This window comes from Oncorhynchus masou, chromosome 6 (assembly GCF_036934945.1).
Source record: "Oncorhynchus masou masou isolate Uvic2021 chromosome 6, UVic_Omas_1.1, whole genome shotgun sequence".
NCBI lineage: Eukaryota > Metazoa > Chordata > Actinopteri > Salmoniformes > Salmonidae > Oncorhynchus > Oncorhynchus masou.
In genome coordinates, this window is record NC_088217.1 from 53,044,273 (window position 1) to 53,062,910 (window position 18,638).

Genomic DNA, 18,638 nt, shown 5'->3' on the forward strand with positions numbered 1-18,638 from the left:
ATATATACACTACTGTTCAAAAGTTATATATATATATTCCGGTCTCTGACATTGCTCGTTCTGATATTTCTTCATTTAAATTAGTGTTATGTATACTGCACTGACGAAGCTAGAAACATAAGCATTTCGCTGCACCTGCAATAACATCTGCAAAATACAGTATGTGTGCACGACAATAAAATGTGGTTGGAACCGGAACAATACCAATGCACCTGCTTTCTGAAACTAAGTAGAGGGCAACTGAAATATTAAGCACATATGGTGTTTCATTAATACGCTATCTTTCGACTGTGTTTTTGACCTTCCCTATACCCTACCATTTTATTTTCACAGTTAACATTCAGAAAATAGTTTTAGCTCACCTTACACAGCCAGCACCCGTGAGAGTGAAACCAGGAACTTGGTTTATTGCTTTGTTCTCCACTCCCTACAGACCGCAGAGAGCAGAAGGCTTGCTTTCATGGCCCAGTGAAATGTGAAGTGGGCGGTCCCCTTCTGTGTTCACTTCCTCTATTGTCTGCTGGTTGGCAAGGAGACCTGGTCATTAGTCAGAAGAACTCTTTACATGTAGGCTTACAGTCAACAAATCAGAACTTTTTGCAGATACGTTATCTTTTAAGTTATTATTAAACCCAGTGTTCCGGAGAGGTAAGAAAGGAAGAAAATGTTTTCTCTACCTTTTTTGGGATGTTTGTGTATGGTAGGCTGCACAAATTGCTTTGTCTACTGTATGTTAACTGTATGCGACCCTGGGTATTTGCCCCAGGAAAACAAATTGAAGTAGTATGTTAGTAGCGTACAGTTGTTTGTGGTTAATGAATATGGTCACCTTGGTAAAGATGCATGTGATGTATACAAGATACAGTATAACTGTTGCACTCCAAACCTGTTTAGAAATAAGCATGCATTTGTGTCTAGCTCATTGCCCTTTACCAAGCATGTTTATGAAAACAACTTGACAATTAAAGAAATCCCAAAAAGAACAATCACAGCAAGCTAACTCACTATACATTTCAGCACAATCTTTATAGCCACAAAATGAATATACGGTCAAATGTATTGTATCAGCCTAAAGGGCTGTAAAACACAAAATAAACATCATCACATATCAACTGCATATGCTCATATTACAAGTGCATTATTTGTAGTGACAAGTAGGTTAGATGTACATTTTAATTTATGATTTTTTAATTAAACCTATTTTATCTATAATCTTAACACAATGTTGAAAAGTCATAAACCCCCACCTCACAACCCATCGACCCCAAACTGTTTACACCCCTCTTGTAGGCAATTTATTTTTGCTGTTGTTGTTGTTGCAGTTTTAAAGCTAATTCCCTCAAATTATAGACATTTTGCCATGTCATATGTGTGTTCACATGATACTTTAGTGACTCAACAAAAACAAAGGAGGCTGCTTTGGGGTTGAGGTCCCTGATCAATTAATCTGGCCATGACAACTACAACTATAAGATAGCTGGTTAGCCTAACATACCTACCTAGCTACCATCGGCTACCTAGTTGATCAACTGGACATTTTGGACAGGTTATAAATAGATCTTTAAAGTCTGTCAGTGAGTGACATAGCAAGAGGAAAACTGCCCATACACTAACACATTTTGAATTGGTGCCTTGTGCATTCTCTACTATTACAACTCTCGACAGCAAGAAATTGAAAGCCCAGCTGAGTTAAAATAAATACATAAAAATAACATGACTGTTTTGTCGAACCCACGGTTAATATTGACCCTGTTGAATATGGGGTTAGTAATGCTAGTCCTTTGTTCTTGTTCTTCACACACATTTGCTGATTAGGGACTTCATCTGCGTAATTACACACTTGGGCTTCCTTTCTTAGCAATGAATTTCATTACAATAAAACTAGAATGGAAATGTGAGAGGACAAATCGTTCTCTTGGAGCACTCCAGTTGACAGAGTGTATTTAGCTTGGTGGCAGCATCACATTTTAGTGACCTTTTCCACATCCTTATCCACAGTGTTAAACTGAGAGTCTTTGAATCCAGTGTTGTTTGATCCATTATTCAGCTCCGATCCAGCCTTTTCATTTATCTCAGAGTCTAATGCCTGTGGAAGACACACAAAGACCACACCAGGAGCCAGTTAACACACAGACATATAGACACAGCCACAGAACATTCAATACAGATGTAGGCCTACAGTATGAGAGAGAGAGAGAGAGAGAGAGAGAGAGAGAGAGAGAGAGAGAGAGAGAGAGAGAGAGACAGAGAGAGAGAGACAGAGAGAGAGAGAGAGAGATGGGGCAAGAGAGAGAGAAAGAGATGGAAGAAAAGAGAGAGAGAGATGGAGGAAGAGAGAGAGATAGGGTTGGAGGAAGAGGCTTTACCTCTGAGTCCTTGCCACAGCCAGCGCAGAATAGATCACGTCTCCTTACAAAGAGATCCAAGCGTAGATTCTCCTGCTTGCAACCACCTGGAAAGACACGACACAAGGAGATGTCTGGCTTAACATCCAGTATCAATTTGAATGAGCCTAAGTCATTATACTTAGGGCTAGGAGTTTTTCCGAAACCAAACTCCTCGTTGGGTCATAACATGCACTATGCTGTTAGGGTTAACGCTAAAGGAGGTGTCCTCACCTGTGATAGCGCTTACCACCAGGCCCACGATCACAGTCACCAGACTGCCCAGGAGACAGAAGTACAAGTAGGACAGAGAGTACCATGAGTCTGCTAGAGCTGGCCGGTCACTGTAACAACAAGAGAGAGAGAGTCATACCTGAGCAACTTTATCTCAGCCCCCCTAACACATTAGCCTCGTGAAATCAGATTCCTTTCAGTGACACAGGATGTAAGCTAGCAAGATCAGGCTGGTTTAACAAGGCTGCTAACCCGTAGCTATAAGCACCATCGGACTGGTCAAAGGTAGTGCACTATATGGGGAATAGGGGACTTTGGATACAGTGGTTATAAAGTGACTGTGAGTAACTCACTCAGGCAGAGGGGTCAGTGTTACTGCCCCGGTCCATGGGGCCAGGGTGGTGTAGTTCAGGTCCTGTGTGCGGTTACAGCCTGCCACACTGATTGGCAGGGGGTTGGTCTTATCAGCTAGGGGTGGGTATATCTGCGCTCCAATCCCTACCCACAGGGTAATAACAAGGCCCACAATCAGTCCTGTGAGTCCCCCCTGCAAGGCATAAGGAAGCAGTCTCAGTACTGTCTTACCTATAGAGATACCGCACATACGTTTTTATATTGCCTAACCTTTGACGTTGTTGTATTTAACAACACAATATTGATTTTTACGTCAGGACTTTTATAGTGTTTACAGATGTTAATTTCTCTTTGAGTAATGAGTTAGTCAGTCTTTGAGTATGAATGATGATTGATATGAAAGAAATCGGGGGATGCCTACTGTTGAGTTTGCTGTGCGCCAGAACATGCCTAGTACGTAAAGTCCAAGAAGAGGTCCACTTATCATTCCAAATATGGACAGTGCTGCCTGAAAAGAGACAACTGTTAGAAACATAAAGTGGAGGGGATGACTACCAGACAGCAGGTGGTGCTACAGAGCCACAACTGATTGTTTTTCCTACCTGCAAAATGCTTCCCATCAGTGAAGCTATTGCAGCCATCCCAATGCACAAAAACCCGAAGAAAATACCTGGAATATGTCCAAAGATAATTAAATATCCCATAAACGTATGATGATTAAGACTATATTTACATGTAAAGTAACAACATATACTGAAATATAATGTACATACTAAAGAAAAATTCTAACTGACCTTCTATATTTGTATCACAGCATTATTTGAATGAACCCACATGTCATTAAGTTACTCTTACATAGGGCTGTGGCGGTCATGACATTTTGTCAGATTGTTATTGTTTTGTGTGAAACTCACTGAGGCCCATGTTGATCCAGGACACCTGTTTCTCTGTCAGGTTTTTCCACACTGGCCTGACGAAGTCCTCCACAGTGACAGCCACCAGCGCATTGATGCTGGAGGACACAGTACTGAAACAGACACAATGGCAATAGATGAGGGGAAGAGAAAGAATGTCCTTTGTCTGCAGGGAATTCATAGTTAAACACATTCATTGATAGGTTAGTAGTGGAATACCGCTTGTGTTTGGACCCAGGACGGGGTAGGGGGTCGTGAAGTGGGGTTTTCTTACTATGCCAATCAATTTAAAAATCCATCTAGACCTTTTCCACCTAGAACATTTGTGTGACCAAACCTTCTCTATTTGGGTTCCCCTTGGGAGTATTCTCACCTTAAGGTGCCACTGTATGCTGCAGACACAAACAATCCAGGGACTCCAGGATAGGCTGCCAGAATGTCCATCACCAGGTAAGGAAGCAGCTTGTTTACACAAACACACACACACACACAAACACACACACACACACACACGCGCGCACGCACACACGCACGCACGAACGCACGCACACACGCACATGCACACACTGGTCAGTTTCAGCATTTGATAACACTGCCATAGACAAATCAAACTCAAATCTAATGACATTTTATTTGTCACATGCTTTGTAGACAACAGGTGTAGACTAACAATGAAATGTTTACTTATGGGTCCTTTTCCAACAATGCAGAGTTAAAGAGAAGAAGAAAAAAATAGTGACACAGTGAATAACATGGCTTTATATAGGGAATAGAAAATAACATGGCTATATATAGGGAATAGAAAATAACATGGCTTTATATAGGGAGTAGAAAATAACATGGTTATACAAAGGGAGTAGAACATAACATGACTATATATAGGGAGTAGAAAATAACATGGCTATATATAGGGAGTAGAAAATAACATGGCTTTATACAGGAAGTAGAAAATAACACGGCTATATATAGGGAGTAGAAAATAACATGGCTATATATAGGGAGTAGAAAATAACATGGTTATATATAGGGAGTAGAAAATAGCATGGCTATATATAGGGAGTAGAACATAACATGGCTATATATAGGGGGTAGAAAATAACATGGCTTTACATAGGGAGTAGAAAATAACATGGTTATATATAGGGAGTAGAAAATAACATGGCTTTATATAGGGAGTAGAACATAACATGGCTATATATAGGGAGTAGAACATAACATGGCTATATATTGTAACGGCGTTCTTTTGTTGTTGAAGGAGAGTCGGACCGAAATGCAGCGTGTAAGTTACTCATGTTTATTGAATGAAGACAAAACGAACGAACTAACACGAATAACTAAATAAATACAAAAAAACAACAAACAGAACGAAACCTAATACAGCCTGACTGGTGCAACCTACACAGAGACAGGGACAATCACCCACGAAATGCAAAGCGAAAAACAGGCTACCTAAATATGGTTCCCAATCAGCGACAACGAGAAGCACCTGACTCTGATTGAGTACCGCCTCAGGCAGCCAACCTAATTAACACACACACACCCCCCTAACCAGCTACAATCCCAACTACTACAAAACCCCAACAAGAAAATACAATACAAAATAACCCCATGTCACACCCTGGTCTGACTAACTAATAAACTAAAACACACAATACTAAGACCAAGGCGTGACATATATAGGGAGTAGAAAATAACATGGCTTTATACAGGAAGTAGAAAATAACATGGCTATATATAGGGAGTAGAAAATAACATGGTTATTTATAGGGAGTAGAAAATAACATGGCTTTATATAGGGAGTAGAACATAACATGGCTATATATAGGGAGTAGAACATAACATGGCTATATATAGGGAGTAGAAAATAACATGGGAATATATAGGGAGTAGAAAATAACATGGCTTTATACAGGAAGTAGAAAATAACATGGCTATATATAGGGAGTAGAAAATAACATGGTTATATATAGGGAGTAGAAAATAACATGGCTTTATATAGGGAGTAGAAAATAACATGGCTTTATACAGGAAGTAGAAAATAACATGGCTTTATACAGGAAGTAGAAAATAACATGGCTATATATAGGGAGTAGAACATAACATGATTATATATAGGGAGTAGAAAATAACATGGTTTTATATAGGGAGTAGAACATAACATGGCTATATATAGGGAGTAGAACATAACATGGCTTTATATAGGGAATAGAAAATAACATGGCTATATATAGGGGAATAGAAAATAACATGGCTTTATATAGGGAGAAGAAAATAACATGGTTATATATAGGGAGTAGAAAATAACATGACTATATATAGGGAGTAGAAAATAACATGGCTATATATAGGGAGTAGAAAATAACATGGCTTTATACAGGAAGTAGAAAATAACACGGCTATATATAGGGAGTAGAAAATAACATGGCTTTATATAGGGAGTAGAACATAACATGGCTATACATAGGGAGTAGAACATAACATGGCTATATATTGTAACGGCGTTCTTTTGTTGTTGAAGGAGAGTCGGACCGAAATGCAGCGTGTAAGTTACTCATGTTTATTGAATGAAGTCAAAACGAACGAACTAACACGAATAACTAAATAAATACCAAAAAACAACAAACAGAACGAAACCTAATACAGCCTGACTGGTGCAACCTACACAGAGACAGGGACAATCACCCACGAAATGCAAAGCGAAAAACAGGCTACCTAAATATGGTTCCCAATCAGCGACAACGAGAAGCACCTGACTCTGATTGAGAACCGCCTCAGGCAGCCAACCTAATTAACACACACACACCCCCCTAACCAGCTACAATCCCAACTACTACAAAACCCCAACAAGAAAATACAATACAAAATAACCCCATGTCACACCCTGGTCTGACTAACTAATAAACTAAAACACACAATACTAAGACCAAGGCGTGACATATATAGAGAGTAGAAAATAACATGGCTTTATACAGGAAGTAGAAAATAACATGGCTATATATAGGGAGTAGAAAATAACATGGTTATTTATAGGGAGTAGAAAATAACATGGCTTTATATAGGGAGTAGAACATAACATGGCTATATATAGGGAGTAGAACATAACATGGTTATATATAGGGAGTAGAAAATAACATGGCTTTATATAGGGAGTAGAAAATAACATGGCTTTATACAGGAAGTAGAAAATAACATGGCTTTATACAGGAAGTAGAAAGTAACATGGCTATATATAGGGAGTGGAACATAACATGATTATATATAGGGAGTAGAAAATAACATGGTTTTATATAGGGAGTAGAACATAACATGGCTATATATAGGGAGTAGAACATAACATGGATTTATATAGGGAATAGAAAATAACATGGCTATATATAGGGGAATAGAAAATAACATGGCTTTATATAGGGAGAAGAAAATAACATGGTTATATATAGGGAGTAGAAAATAACATGACTATATATAGGGAGTAGAAAATTACATGGCTATATATAGGGAGTAGAAAATAACATGGCTTTATACAGGAAGTAGAAAATAACATGGCTTTATATAGGGAGTAGAAAATAACATGGTTATATATAGGGAGTAGAAAATAACATGGCTTTATATAGGGAGTAGAAAATAACATGGCTATATATAGGGAGTAGAACATAACATGGCTATATATAGGGAGTAGAACATAACATGGCTATATATAGGGAGTAGAACATAACATGGCTATATATAGGGAGTAGAAAATAACATGGGTATATATAGGGAGTAGAAAATAACATGGCTTTATATAGGGAGTAGAACATAACATGGCTATATATAGGGAGTAGAAAATAACATGGGTATATATAGGGAGTAGAAAATAACATGGCTTTATACAGGAAGTAGAAAATAACATGGCTATATATAGGGAGTAGAAAATAACATGGTTATATATAGGGAGTAGAAAATAACATGGCTATATATAAGGAGTAGAACATAACATCGCTATATATAGGGAGTAGAAAATAACATGGCTTTACATAGGGAGTAGAAAATAACATGGTTATACATAGGGAGTAGAAAATAACATGGATTTATATAGGGAGTAGAACATAACATGGCTATATATAGGGAGTAGAACATAACATGGCTATATATAGGGAGTAGAAAATAACATGGCTTTATATAGGGAATAGAAAATAACATGGCTATATATAGGGAATAGAAAATAACATAGCTTTATATAGGGAGTAGAAAATAACATGGTTATATATAGGGAGTAGAACATAACATGGTTATATATAGGGAGTAGAAAATAACATGGTTATAAATAGGGAATAGAAAATGACATGGCTTTATATAGGGAGTAGAAAATAACATGGCTATATCTAGGGAGTAGAAAATAACATGGCTATATATAGGGAGTAGAAAATAACATGGCTATATATAGGGAGTAGAACATAACATGGCTATATATAGGGAGTAGAAAATAACATGGCTTTATATAGGGAATAGAAAATAACATGGTTATATATAGGGAGTAGAAAATAACATGGCTTTATATAGAGAGTAGAAAATAACATGGATTTATATAGGGAGTAGAACATAACATGGCTATATATAGGGAATAGAACATAACATGGCTATATATAGGGAGTAGAAAATAACATGGCTTTATATAGGGAATAGAAAATAACATGGCTATATGTAGGGAATAGAAAATAACATGGCTTTATATAGGGAGTAGAAAATAACATGGTTATATAAAGGGAGTAGAACATAACATGACTATATATAGGGAGTAGAAAATAACATGGCTATATATAGGGAGTAGAAAATAACATGGCTTTATACAGGAAGTAGAAAATAACACGGCTATATATAGGGAGTAGAAAATAACATGGTTATATATAGGGAGTAGAAAATAACATGGTTATATATAGGGAGTAGAAAATAACATGGCTATATATAGGGAGTAGAACATAACATGGCTTTATATAGGGAATATAAAATAACATGGCTATATATAGGGGAATAGAAAATAACATGGCTTTATATAGGGAGACGAAAATAACATGGTTATATATAGGGAGTAGAAAATAACATGACTATATATAGGGAGTAGAAAATAACATGGCTATATATAGGGAGTAGAACATAACATGGCTATATATTGGGTGTAGAAAATAACATGGCTTTACATAGGGAGTAGAAAATAACATGGTTATATATAGGGAGTAGAAAATAACATGGCTTTATATAGGGAGTAGAACATAACATGGCTATATATAGGGAGTAGAACATAACATGGCTATATATTGTAACGGCGTTCTTTTGTTGTTGAAGGATAGTCGGAAAATGTAAGTTACTCATGTTTATTGAATGAAGACAAAACGAACGAACTAACACGAATAACTAAATAAATACAAAAAAACAACAAACAGAACGAAACCTAATACAGCCTGACTGGTGCAACCTACACAGAGACAGGGACAATCACCCACGAAATGCAAAGCGAAAAACAGGCTACCTAAATATGGTTCCCAATCAGCGACAACGAGAAGCACCTGACTCTGATTGAGAACTGACTCAGGCAGCCAACCTAATTAACACACACACACACCCCTAACCAGCTACAATCCCAACTACTACAAAACCCCAATAAGAAAATACAATACAAAATAACCCCATGTCACACCCTGGTCTGACTAACTAATAAACTAAAACACACAATACTAAGACCAAGGCGTGACATATATAGGGAGTAGAAAATAACATGGCTTTATACAGGAAGTAGAAAATAACATGGCTATATATAGGGAGTAGAAAATAACATGGTTATATATAGGGAGTAGAAAATAACATGGCTTTATATAGGGAGTAGAACATAACATGGCTATAAATAGGGAGTAGAAAATAACATGGCTATATATAGGGAGTAGAAAATAACATGGCTTTATACAGGAAGTAGAAAATAACATGGCTTTATCCAGGAAGTAGAAAATAACATGGCTATATATAGGGAGTAGAACATAACATGATTATATATAGGGAGTAGAAAATAACATGGTTTTATATAGGGAGTAGAACATAACATGGCTATATATAGGGAGTAGAACATAACATGGCTTTATATAGGGAATAGAAAATAACATGGCTATATATAGGGGAATAGAAAATAACATGGCTTTATATAGGGGTCGAAAATAACATGGTTATATATAGGGAGTAGAAAATAACATGACTATATATAGGGAGTAGAAAATAACATGGCTATATATAGGGAGTAGAAAATAACATGGCTTTATACAGGAAGTAGAAAATAACATGGCTTTATACAGGAAGTAGAAAATAACATGGCTATATATAGGTAGTAGAAAATAACATGGGAATATATAGGGAGTAGAAAATAACATGGCTATATATAGGGAGTAGAACATAACATCGCTATATATAGGGGATAGAAAATAACATGGCTTTACATAGGGAGTAGAAAATAACATGGTTATATATAGGGAGTAGAAAAAAACATGGCTTTATATAGGGAGTAGAACATAGCATGGCTATATATAGGGAGTAGAACATAACATGGCTATATATAGGGAGTAGAAAATAACATGGCTATATATGGGGAGTAGAAAATAACATGTCTTTATATAGGAAGTAGAAAATAACATGGCTTTATATAGGGAGTAGAAAATAACATGGCTTTATATAGGGAGTAGAAAATAACATGGCTATATATAGGGAGTAGAAAATAACATGGCTATATATAGGGAGTAGAAAATAACATGGCTATATATAGGAAGTAGAAAATAACATGGCTATATATAGAGAGTAGAAAATAACATGGCTTTATATAGGAAGTAGAAAATAACATGGCTATATATAGGGAGTAGAAAATAACATGGCTTTATATAGGGAGTAGAACATAACATGGCTATATATAGGGAGTAGAACATAACATGGCTATATATAGGGAGTAGAACATAACATGGCTATATATAGGGAGTAGAAAATAACATGGTTATATATAGGGAGTAGAAAATAACATGGCTATATACAGGGAGTAGAAAATAACATGGCTATATATAGGGAGAAGAAAATAACATGGCTTTATATAGGGAGTAGAAAATAACATGGCTTTATATAGGGAGTAGAAAATAACATGGTTATATATAGGGAGTAGAAAATAACATGGCTATATATAGGGAGTAGAACATATCATGGCTATATATAGGGAGTAGAACATAACATGGCTATATATAGGGAGTAGAAAATAACATGGGTATATATAGGGAGTAGAAAATAACATGGCTTTATACAGGAAGTAGAAAATAACATGGCTATATATAGGGAGTAGATGCCTGACCATTCTGCCTGCTTTGACAACGAGCCTGTCTGCCACTCTGTACCTCCTGGACCCTGATCTGGTCTTGACCTTTTTGCCTGTCCACAACTATTCTCTTGCCTACCCCTTTGGATTATTAAACATTGTAAGACTCCAACCATTTGCCTCCTGTGTCTGCATCATGGTCTCGCCTTGTGCCTTGATAGTACGAACTGGCCATGACAGACCCAGCAGACTTGGATCAGCTCTGCCGTGCTGTCTCCCTGCAGGGAGCCACCATTAGGAGACATGAGGAGTTGGTACAGGGCCATTTGGAAGGGCTGCCTCCTGTGTCTGCATCTGGGTCTCACCTTGTGCCTTGATATATGCAGCCAGTCAAGATGCTCTCGATTGTGCAGCCATTTAACTTTTTGAGGATCTGAGGGCCCATGCCAAATCTTTTCAGCCTCCCGTCGCGGGAAGAGGCATTGCCATGCCCTCTTCAATTTTGTGTTTTTATTTTATTTTATTTATTTTACCTTTATTTTACTAGGCAAGTCAGTTAAGAACAAATTCTTATTTTCAATGACGGCCTAGGAACAGTGGGTTAACTGCCTGTTCAGGGGCAGAACGACAGATTTTGTACCTTGTCAGCTCGGGGATTTGAACTTGCAACCTTTCGGTTACTAGTCCAATGCTCTAACCACTAGGCTACACGTGCTTGGACCATGATAGATCCTTAGTGATGTTGAGACTGAGGAACTTGAAGCTCTGACATACTCCACAACAGGCCCGTAGATGTGAATGGGGGCGTGCTCGGGCCCTCCTTTCCCTGTATCTTTTTTGTCTTGCTGACAGCTTTTTTTGTCTTGCTGATGTTGAGGGAGAGGTTGTTGTCCTAGCACCACACTGCCACGTCTCTAACATCATCCCTATAGGCTGTCTCCTCATCATTGGCTATCAGGCCCACCACCGTTGTGTCGTCGGGCAAACTTAATGTTGGTGTTACAGTCATGCAAAGCCACGCAGTCGTGGGTGAAAAGGGAGTACAGAAGGGGACTAAGCACACACCCCTGAAGGGCCCCCGTGTTGAGGGTCAGTGTGGTAGATATGTCTGGAAACATGTAGGTATTACAAACTGGGTCAGGGAGAGGTTGAAAATGTCAGTGAAGACACTTCGCAACTGGTCAGTGCATGCTCTGAGTATGTGTCCTGGTAATCCGTCTGGCCCTGCCATATTTTGAATGTTAATCCGTTAAAGGTCTTATTCACATCGGCTTTGGAGAGAGTGATCTCACAGTCTTCCGAAACAGCTGGTGCTCTCACGCATGGTTCAGTGTTGTTTGCCTCGAAGCGAGCATAGAAGGTATTTCCCTCATTTGGTAGGCCCATGTCACTTTGCAGCTCGTGGCTATGTTTCCCTTTATAATCCATGATAATATGCAAGCCCTGCCACATCCGACGAGCATCAGAGCCGGTGTAGTATGATTTGGTCTTAGTCCTGTATTGACGCTTTGCCTGTTTGATGGTTCCTTGGAGAGTGTAGCAGGATTTCTTATAAGCGTCCGAGTTACTGTCCCGCTCCTTTCAAGCGGCAGCTCTAGCCTTTATGTCAGTGCGGATATTGCCTTTAGTCCATGGCTTCTGGTTGGGATATGTATGTACGGTCACTGTGGGGAAGACGTTGTCGATGCACTTAGTAATGAAGCCAGTGACTAATGTGGTAAACTCCTCAATGCCATCGGATGAATCCCGGAACATATTCCAGTCTGTGCTGGCAAAGCAGTCCTGTAGTTGAACATTTGCTTAATCTGACCACTTCCGAATTAAGCATGTCACTGGTACTTCCTGTTTGAGTCATTGCATGTAAGCAAGAATCTGGAGGACAGAGTCATCGTCAGATTTGCCAAATGGGGGGCGAAGGAGAGCTTTGTATGCATGTCTGTGTGAGTAAAGATCATCTAGAGTTTTTTTCCCCCTTTAGTCGCACAGTTGACATGCTGGTAGAAATGATGTAAAACGGATTCCAGTTTTCCTGCATTGAAATCACCAGCCACTAGGAGCTCTGCCTCTGGAAGAGCATTTTCTTGTTGGCTTATGGCCTTTCAGCTTGTTGAGTACGGTCTAAGTGCCAGCATCGGTTTGTGGTGGTAAATAGACTGCTACAAAAAATATAGATGTAAACTCTCTTGGTAAAAAGTATGGTCTACAATTTATCATGAGATATTCTAACTCAGGCGAGCAGAACCTCGAGACTTCCTTAATATTAGTGCAGCAATTTATATGCCGTCCATGCCTATATTAACCTTAGCTGTCTTACACTTACTTACCTGATCAACTGCCCCTACATCACCGTTAGTGAATGGATCACAGTCTTTGTAAATGGAGTACATGGTGAGGCCGGAGAACACTGCTAAGCTCACAGTCAACCAGAGACCAATTATATTTCCATACAGTGACCTGAGGGTTTTAAAGAAAGCAAACATGGAAAAAACACTCAGATTGCTATTCTTCTTTCACATCTTTTCCTGTATGATTGTTCTAAATTGTGGAAAGTAGGAGTGCACCTTACAGTTTGGCTTGGGTTAGGGTTTTGCAAGAGATGTAACGCTGCACCTGTGACTGGTTGATGGAGTAAATGGACACCCACATTACACTGCCACCAACCACGATCGTCCAGAACGTGTGACGCTTCAAAGGGTCTGGATCAAAACTGCATTAGAAGGTATTAAATTGAATACGCTCAGGAAACTATGCTGTGCTGGTAATGAATTTTTATCATTGTAGCTATTCAATCCCTGCATGACATTTGTGGACATTATACTTACTCAAACGCGCTGAGCCTGCCTCCCTGGTAGCAGTCGTTCCAGATCTTCCCCAGGCCCCCCTGGATGACAGCCCCCCTTGCGATAACAGCCACGAAACCTGCTAACATGATCACCATCTGAAACACGTCTGTCCATATCACCGCTTTCAGACCTCCCTGAGAACCACAATACAACATCAGGGGAAGGAATGTACAGTGTGCCGTAACCTCATGTACACAAAAGAGGTATGTTCATGTGTAGGTTCTGTTGTGTTTCCTGGACCCTAGTAATTGCCCACAACTGGGTTACAGTTTCCCCTGCACGGTCATGTCATGGGGTCAGGAAAAACTCCTGGCCTTGGTCATGTGTATTGTCACAGCAGGAAGGTGTTGATTGCTGATTGGGAGTGTGTGAGATGAGCCACTGACCAGGGTACAGTAGAGGATGCACACCACCCCAGTGGCCACCAGCACTCCCCAGAGGTTCATCCCTGTGACTGAAACACACAGAAGTTGAGCCCTGTGACTGAAACACCCAGAGGTACAGACCCCTTTACATGACGTGTCCAAATAATACTCTTCAACTGTTTCCTTGAGATTAAACTATATACATGTACGTATGAATCATGTATGATATCACTTAACCTAACAATATCTGCATGTTCTCTTTTGAGCTGCTGATAGCATCAATTCATTAACAATTAGACAACAGAATCATCAGATCATAGACCAATTGAATTTGCTAAAGATGTATAATCAGTCAGATCCTCGATCAACGCACATATAATATTATTGTGGTTTGGATAAGGGACATTACAGAGGTACTTTGCATATGACTTACTTTGATTGAGTGCGAGAGCTGGCGCATATATGACCATACCAGTGTACAGGGCCTGAAAGAAACACAGCAATTAGTTGATTGATGAAAACATATACTTGATGCACATTCATAAAGGTGGAATGTTTACCTGAGATGGCCAGATGGCTTCAGAAAAACAGGCAATGGAAAAAAGGGACATGTTTGTCGTTAAATTATTACAGATATTATTGTTTCCACCAAATCCTTGGGGAAGTATTGCCTATCTTTTCATCCCATCTTCATGATGTTAACTGAATATTTACCGTTTGTGTGATGTACATGGATGTCCCGATCACCCGAATCAACTTATTAAAACGCATCTCCAGATACTGCAGAGAAAATAAACATTTTAGTCAAACCTGGCCTGATTTCATTGGCTTTTTACACTTGTAAATATTTGTTTCTACCCAGCTAACAACAACATGTTCCCAAATTGTTTGAGAACAAGGTCACGAACCCTCAGAAAACTGAACACGTTAATTTTCTTGTAACGTCCCATGAAATGTTTCTAGAACATTAATATTGTATATTCTGAGAACATGGTAACCATGTTCTGAATATGTTCTGTTCTGTTTCAAATTAAGGGACTAACATCAAAATCTGCTAAAAGGGTTCTCAGAAGGTCTTTGTTAACACAGATTGTTCCCCTAACTAATGGAAAACTGAACACTCGAACATTAGGGGAACATTACGGGTAACATTACAAAAAAATTCTTTCTCCCTATAATTGTTATCTGGGTAATCAGGAAGTGATGATAATGAAAGATGCATAGACTTTTCATAACTACATCCTGGTTCACGCCTACCCACAACTCTGGACCCAAGTATCTCTTGTACCTCATTCTACCCTCCTGCCCCACATGCACCCCTCGCTCCTCCAGGTCCATCTACCTTCAGCACCCCAGCAGCAGACTAAAAACTATTGGTGACAGGGCTTTCAGACACTATTAGGGCTGCAGAGTCTCGTTCCTACTGTAAGGCATAGCTCAAGACTGTGCTGTTCAGAAAAGCTTTCAAGGACCTCAGCTAATTCTGTTATTGTGTCCTCTGGATCTGGCGACACCTGTATATAGCTTTGATTGTTGTCTGTGTTCTATGTTCTGGATTGTTTTTATTATTATTATTATTTATTGCAAAATGTTTGCACCTTGGGTCTGAGAAAAGCGCTTCACAAATTAGAATCATCATCATTATTATCTGCAAGCCTAAAGCCTCAACATTATTTTTGATTAAGTCATCGATGGTTTCTTTGTCAAAATAAAGGAAATAATTGTATGAACTTTTAATGCAGTTGGTCACACATTTAGTCCTCATAGATGCTGAATGTGACAGATGTAACAGGAAGACACCCCTCCTGGATTAGATTGCTTTCATGGATCAGTGATGAATCATTAGTTAAATTACAACGGATAGACATGTTAGAGCACACCCCTCTCATCAACACCTCTCCCTACTGATTCATCTTAATTCCTACACCTAACCTCTTACCCAGGTTCCCCTATTCCTCTTCACTTTATCTCCATCCACGTTGATTGCACTTGCTGTTTGATCGGTACAATAGACCCAGTGGAATGGTCACAAAATTACAATATATTTGACCCATGTGGGTCTGACACTGTCTGGTATATCTCCTTACCTCATAGGTGCTGGTGATGCCCAGGCGGTAGAAGAGAGGGACAAATATCTCGGCGGTGATGATGGACATGATGGCATAGGAGATGGCAAAGATCCAGTAGTCCGCCCCAAACCGATAGGCTTCGGCTGGTGTGCCGATCACGGTGATGCCAGACATGAAGCTGGCAGTGAGGGACATGGCAACGGGCACCGCTGTCATCTGACGGCCCCCCAGCAGGAACTCACCGCTGTTGTTGTTCTTGCGGCCCCGGATGGCTTGGAACAGGCCAATGCCAGCTGCCCCCAGGAATGTGCCCACAAATACCACATAGTCCCACACAGAGAACGAGGCCACGGGGCCCCCTGTGCCCACCGTCATGGTTAATGAGCCCAGAAGAGATCTCTCAGGCAGGGACCGACACTTATCTCACCTTTACTATCTAAACACCTTCACCCACTGCTCGTAACTTAGATCTTACAGTTTGATTGTTAAGCAATGTTGCTAATATTTAATTTCCTTTCTTTCCAATGCACACAATTTTTTCCATTTAAAATTCGATCAAATAAATGTTATATGAATTACAGAATTATTTAACTTTCACAAAGTTAAATCAAGAATGTCAAAATAAAACACTTTTACTAAAGTTGAGGCCAACCGTTTTTCAGTCTTCCAAGAGAACAAACCAATAGCACATAAATTCTCAGTCAACTAGACATGCACCTCAGGAATGCCAGTATCAATACAGATTAAGTGTTGAAATTATTGCAGTTATTTAACACTTACAATAGACATCCATCATGGAAAGAAATGTCCTTCTACAAACATCCTAGAATCCCAAGAACTAGTGTCCAATATTCCTATGTGAAGTCTTCCTTACTTGTTGATGTTGAACAACGCTGAAAACTACTAGCAAAGCATCCTCCCGTTTAGCAAGACTTCCTTGTGTGCTCCCCTTGTCCTGACAAAAGCATGGAAGAACACACTATTGGTGCTGGTTAACCATAAATACAACTTTAATGAATCATCACCCAAGGACAACAGATACAGAATTCACCGCACCGCCTTCCAAGATTGTAAAACGGAACGATCTTTATATCTGACTTCATAAAGTGTGTTTGGCCTGCCGGCTGCTCTACCATTCAATAGAAATATACTTTTGGTTTTATTATTGAGGTAAAACACCATGCATTGTCAGCCTGACACTGTTGTAGCTGTCGAAGCATGGGATCCGCATCAAGAACTCCTGCAATATTTATGGACTCTAAGACCAAACGTTTTTATTATATTTTGTATCATTTGTGTGTGTTTTTGTTCTACCTTATGTTATTTTTAGTACCACAATTATATTGATTACTGCATTGTTGGGTTTAGAGCTTGCAATAAAGGCAGTTACAATGCATTTACAACCCTGTACTAGTGAACATTACATTAAAACTTGACTGATTAGACTTTCCAGACAAGCTAAGTCAGCTGTGAGATAGAACAACACATGCAGTCATTGATCAGCCATTGATGAGTCATTCCATCCTATTGCATGAGTCAGTATATTGTAAAAATAATTTTAGATGCGAGCACTTTTTGAAATAGAAGATAATGCCCAGTTTTGGGGGAAATTAAGGATACCGAATCACTCAAGGACTCAGTTACAACCTTACATGACCATGAGATACAGGGATTTTTTCATTTTTTGTTTCACCTTTATTTAACTAGGTAGGCTATCAGCAAAAGCAACATCATTGATGTATACAGAGAAGAGAGTCGGCCCAAGAATTGAACCCTGTGGCACCCCCATAGAGACTGCCAGAGGTCCGGACAACAGGCCCTCCGATTTGACACACTGAACTCTATCAGAGAAGTATTTGGTAAACCAGGCGAGGCAATCATTTGAGAATCCAAGGCTGTCGAGTCTGCCAATAAGAATGTGGTGATTGACAGTCGTCAAAAGCCTTGGCCAGGTCGATGAATACGGCTGCACAGAAATGTCTCTTATCAATGGCGGTTATGATGTCGTTTAGGACCTTGAGCGTGGCTGAGGTGCACCCATGACCAGCTCTGAAACCAGATTGCATAGCGGAGGAGGTACAGTGGGATTTGAAATGGTCTGTAATCTGTTTGTTAACTTGGCTTTTGAAGACCTTAGAAAGACAGGGTAGGATATATATAGGTCAG

At 39.2% G+C, this 18,638-nt stretch overlaps 1 protein-coding gene across 1 annotated transcript; it reads right to left on the reverse strand.

Moving 5' to 3' along the window:
• Positions 1–1,007: 1,007 nt before the first annotated feature.
• Positions 1,008–16,847, reverse strand: LOC135542265 (sodium-coupled monocarboxylate transporter 1-like). Its single transcript, XM_064969101.1, has 15 exons — positions 16,491–16,847; positions 15,118–15,183; positions 14,837–14,888; positions 14,425–14,492; positions 14,018–14,172; positions 13,762–13,902; positions 13,520–13,649; positions 4,260–4,348; positions 3,887–3,999; positions 3,575–3,642; positions 3,394–3,480; positions 2,972–3,165; positions 2,619–2,728; positions 2,367–2,452; positions 1,008–2,086 (listed from the first exon to the last, which is right to left on the reverse strand). Exons 1-15 carry the CDS (start codon positions 16,845–16,847, stop codon positions 1,961–1,963), a joined length of 1,842 nt encoding a protein of 613 aa, XP_064825173.1. The 3' UTR covers positions 1,008–1,960.
• Positions 16,848–18,638: the final 1,791 nt, after the last annotated feature.

Coding starts and splice junctions, on each gene's coding strand:
- LOC135542265 (XM_064969101.1), bottom strand. CDS start 16,847: ATGACGGTGGGCACAGGGGGCCCCGTGGCCTCGTTCTCTGTGTGGGAC. Junction 13,903..14,017: donor GGCAGGCTCAGCGCGTTTGA/GTAAGTATAATG, acceptor CTTCTAATGCAG/TTTTGATCCAGACCCTTTGA. Junction 2,087..2,366: donor GCTGTGGCAAGGACTCAGAG/GTAAAGCCTCTT, acceptor TGTCTTCCACAG/GCATTAGACTCTGAGATAAA.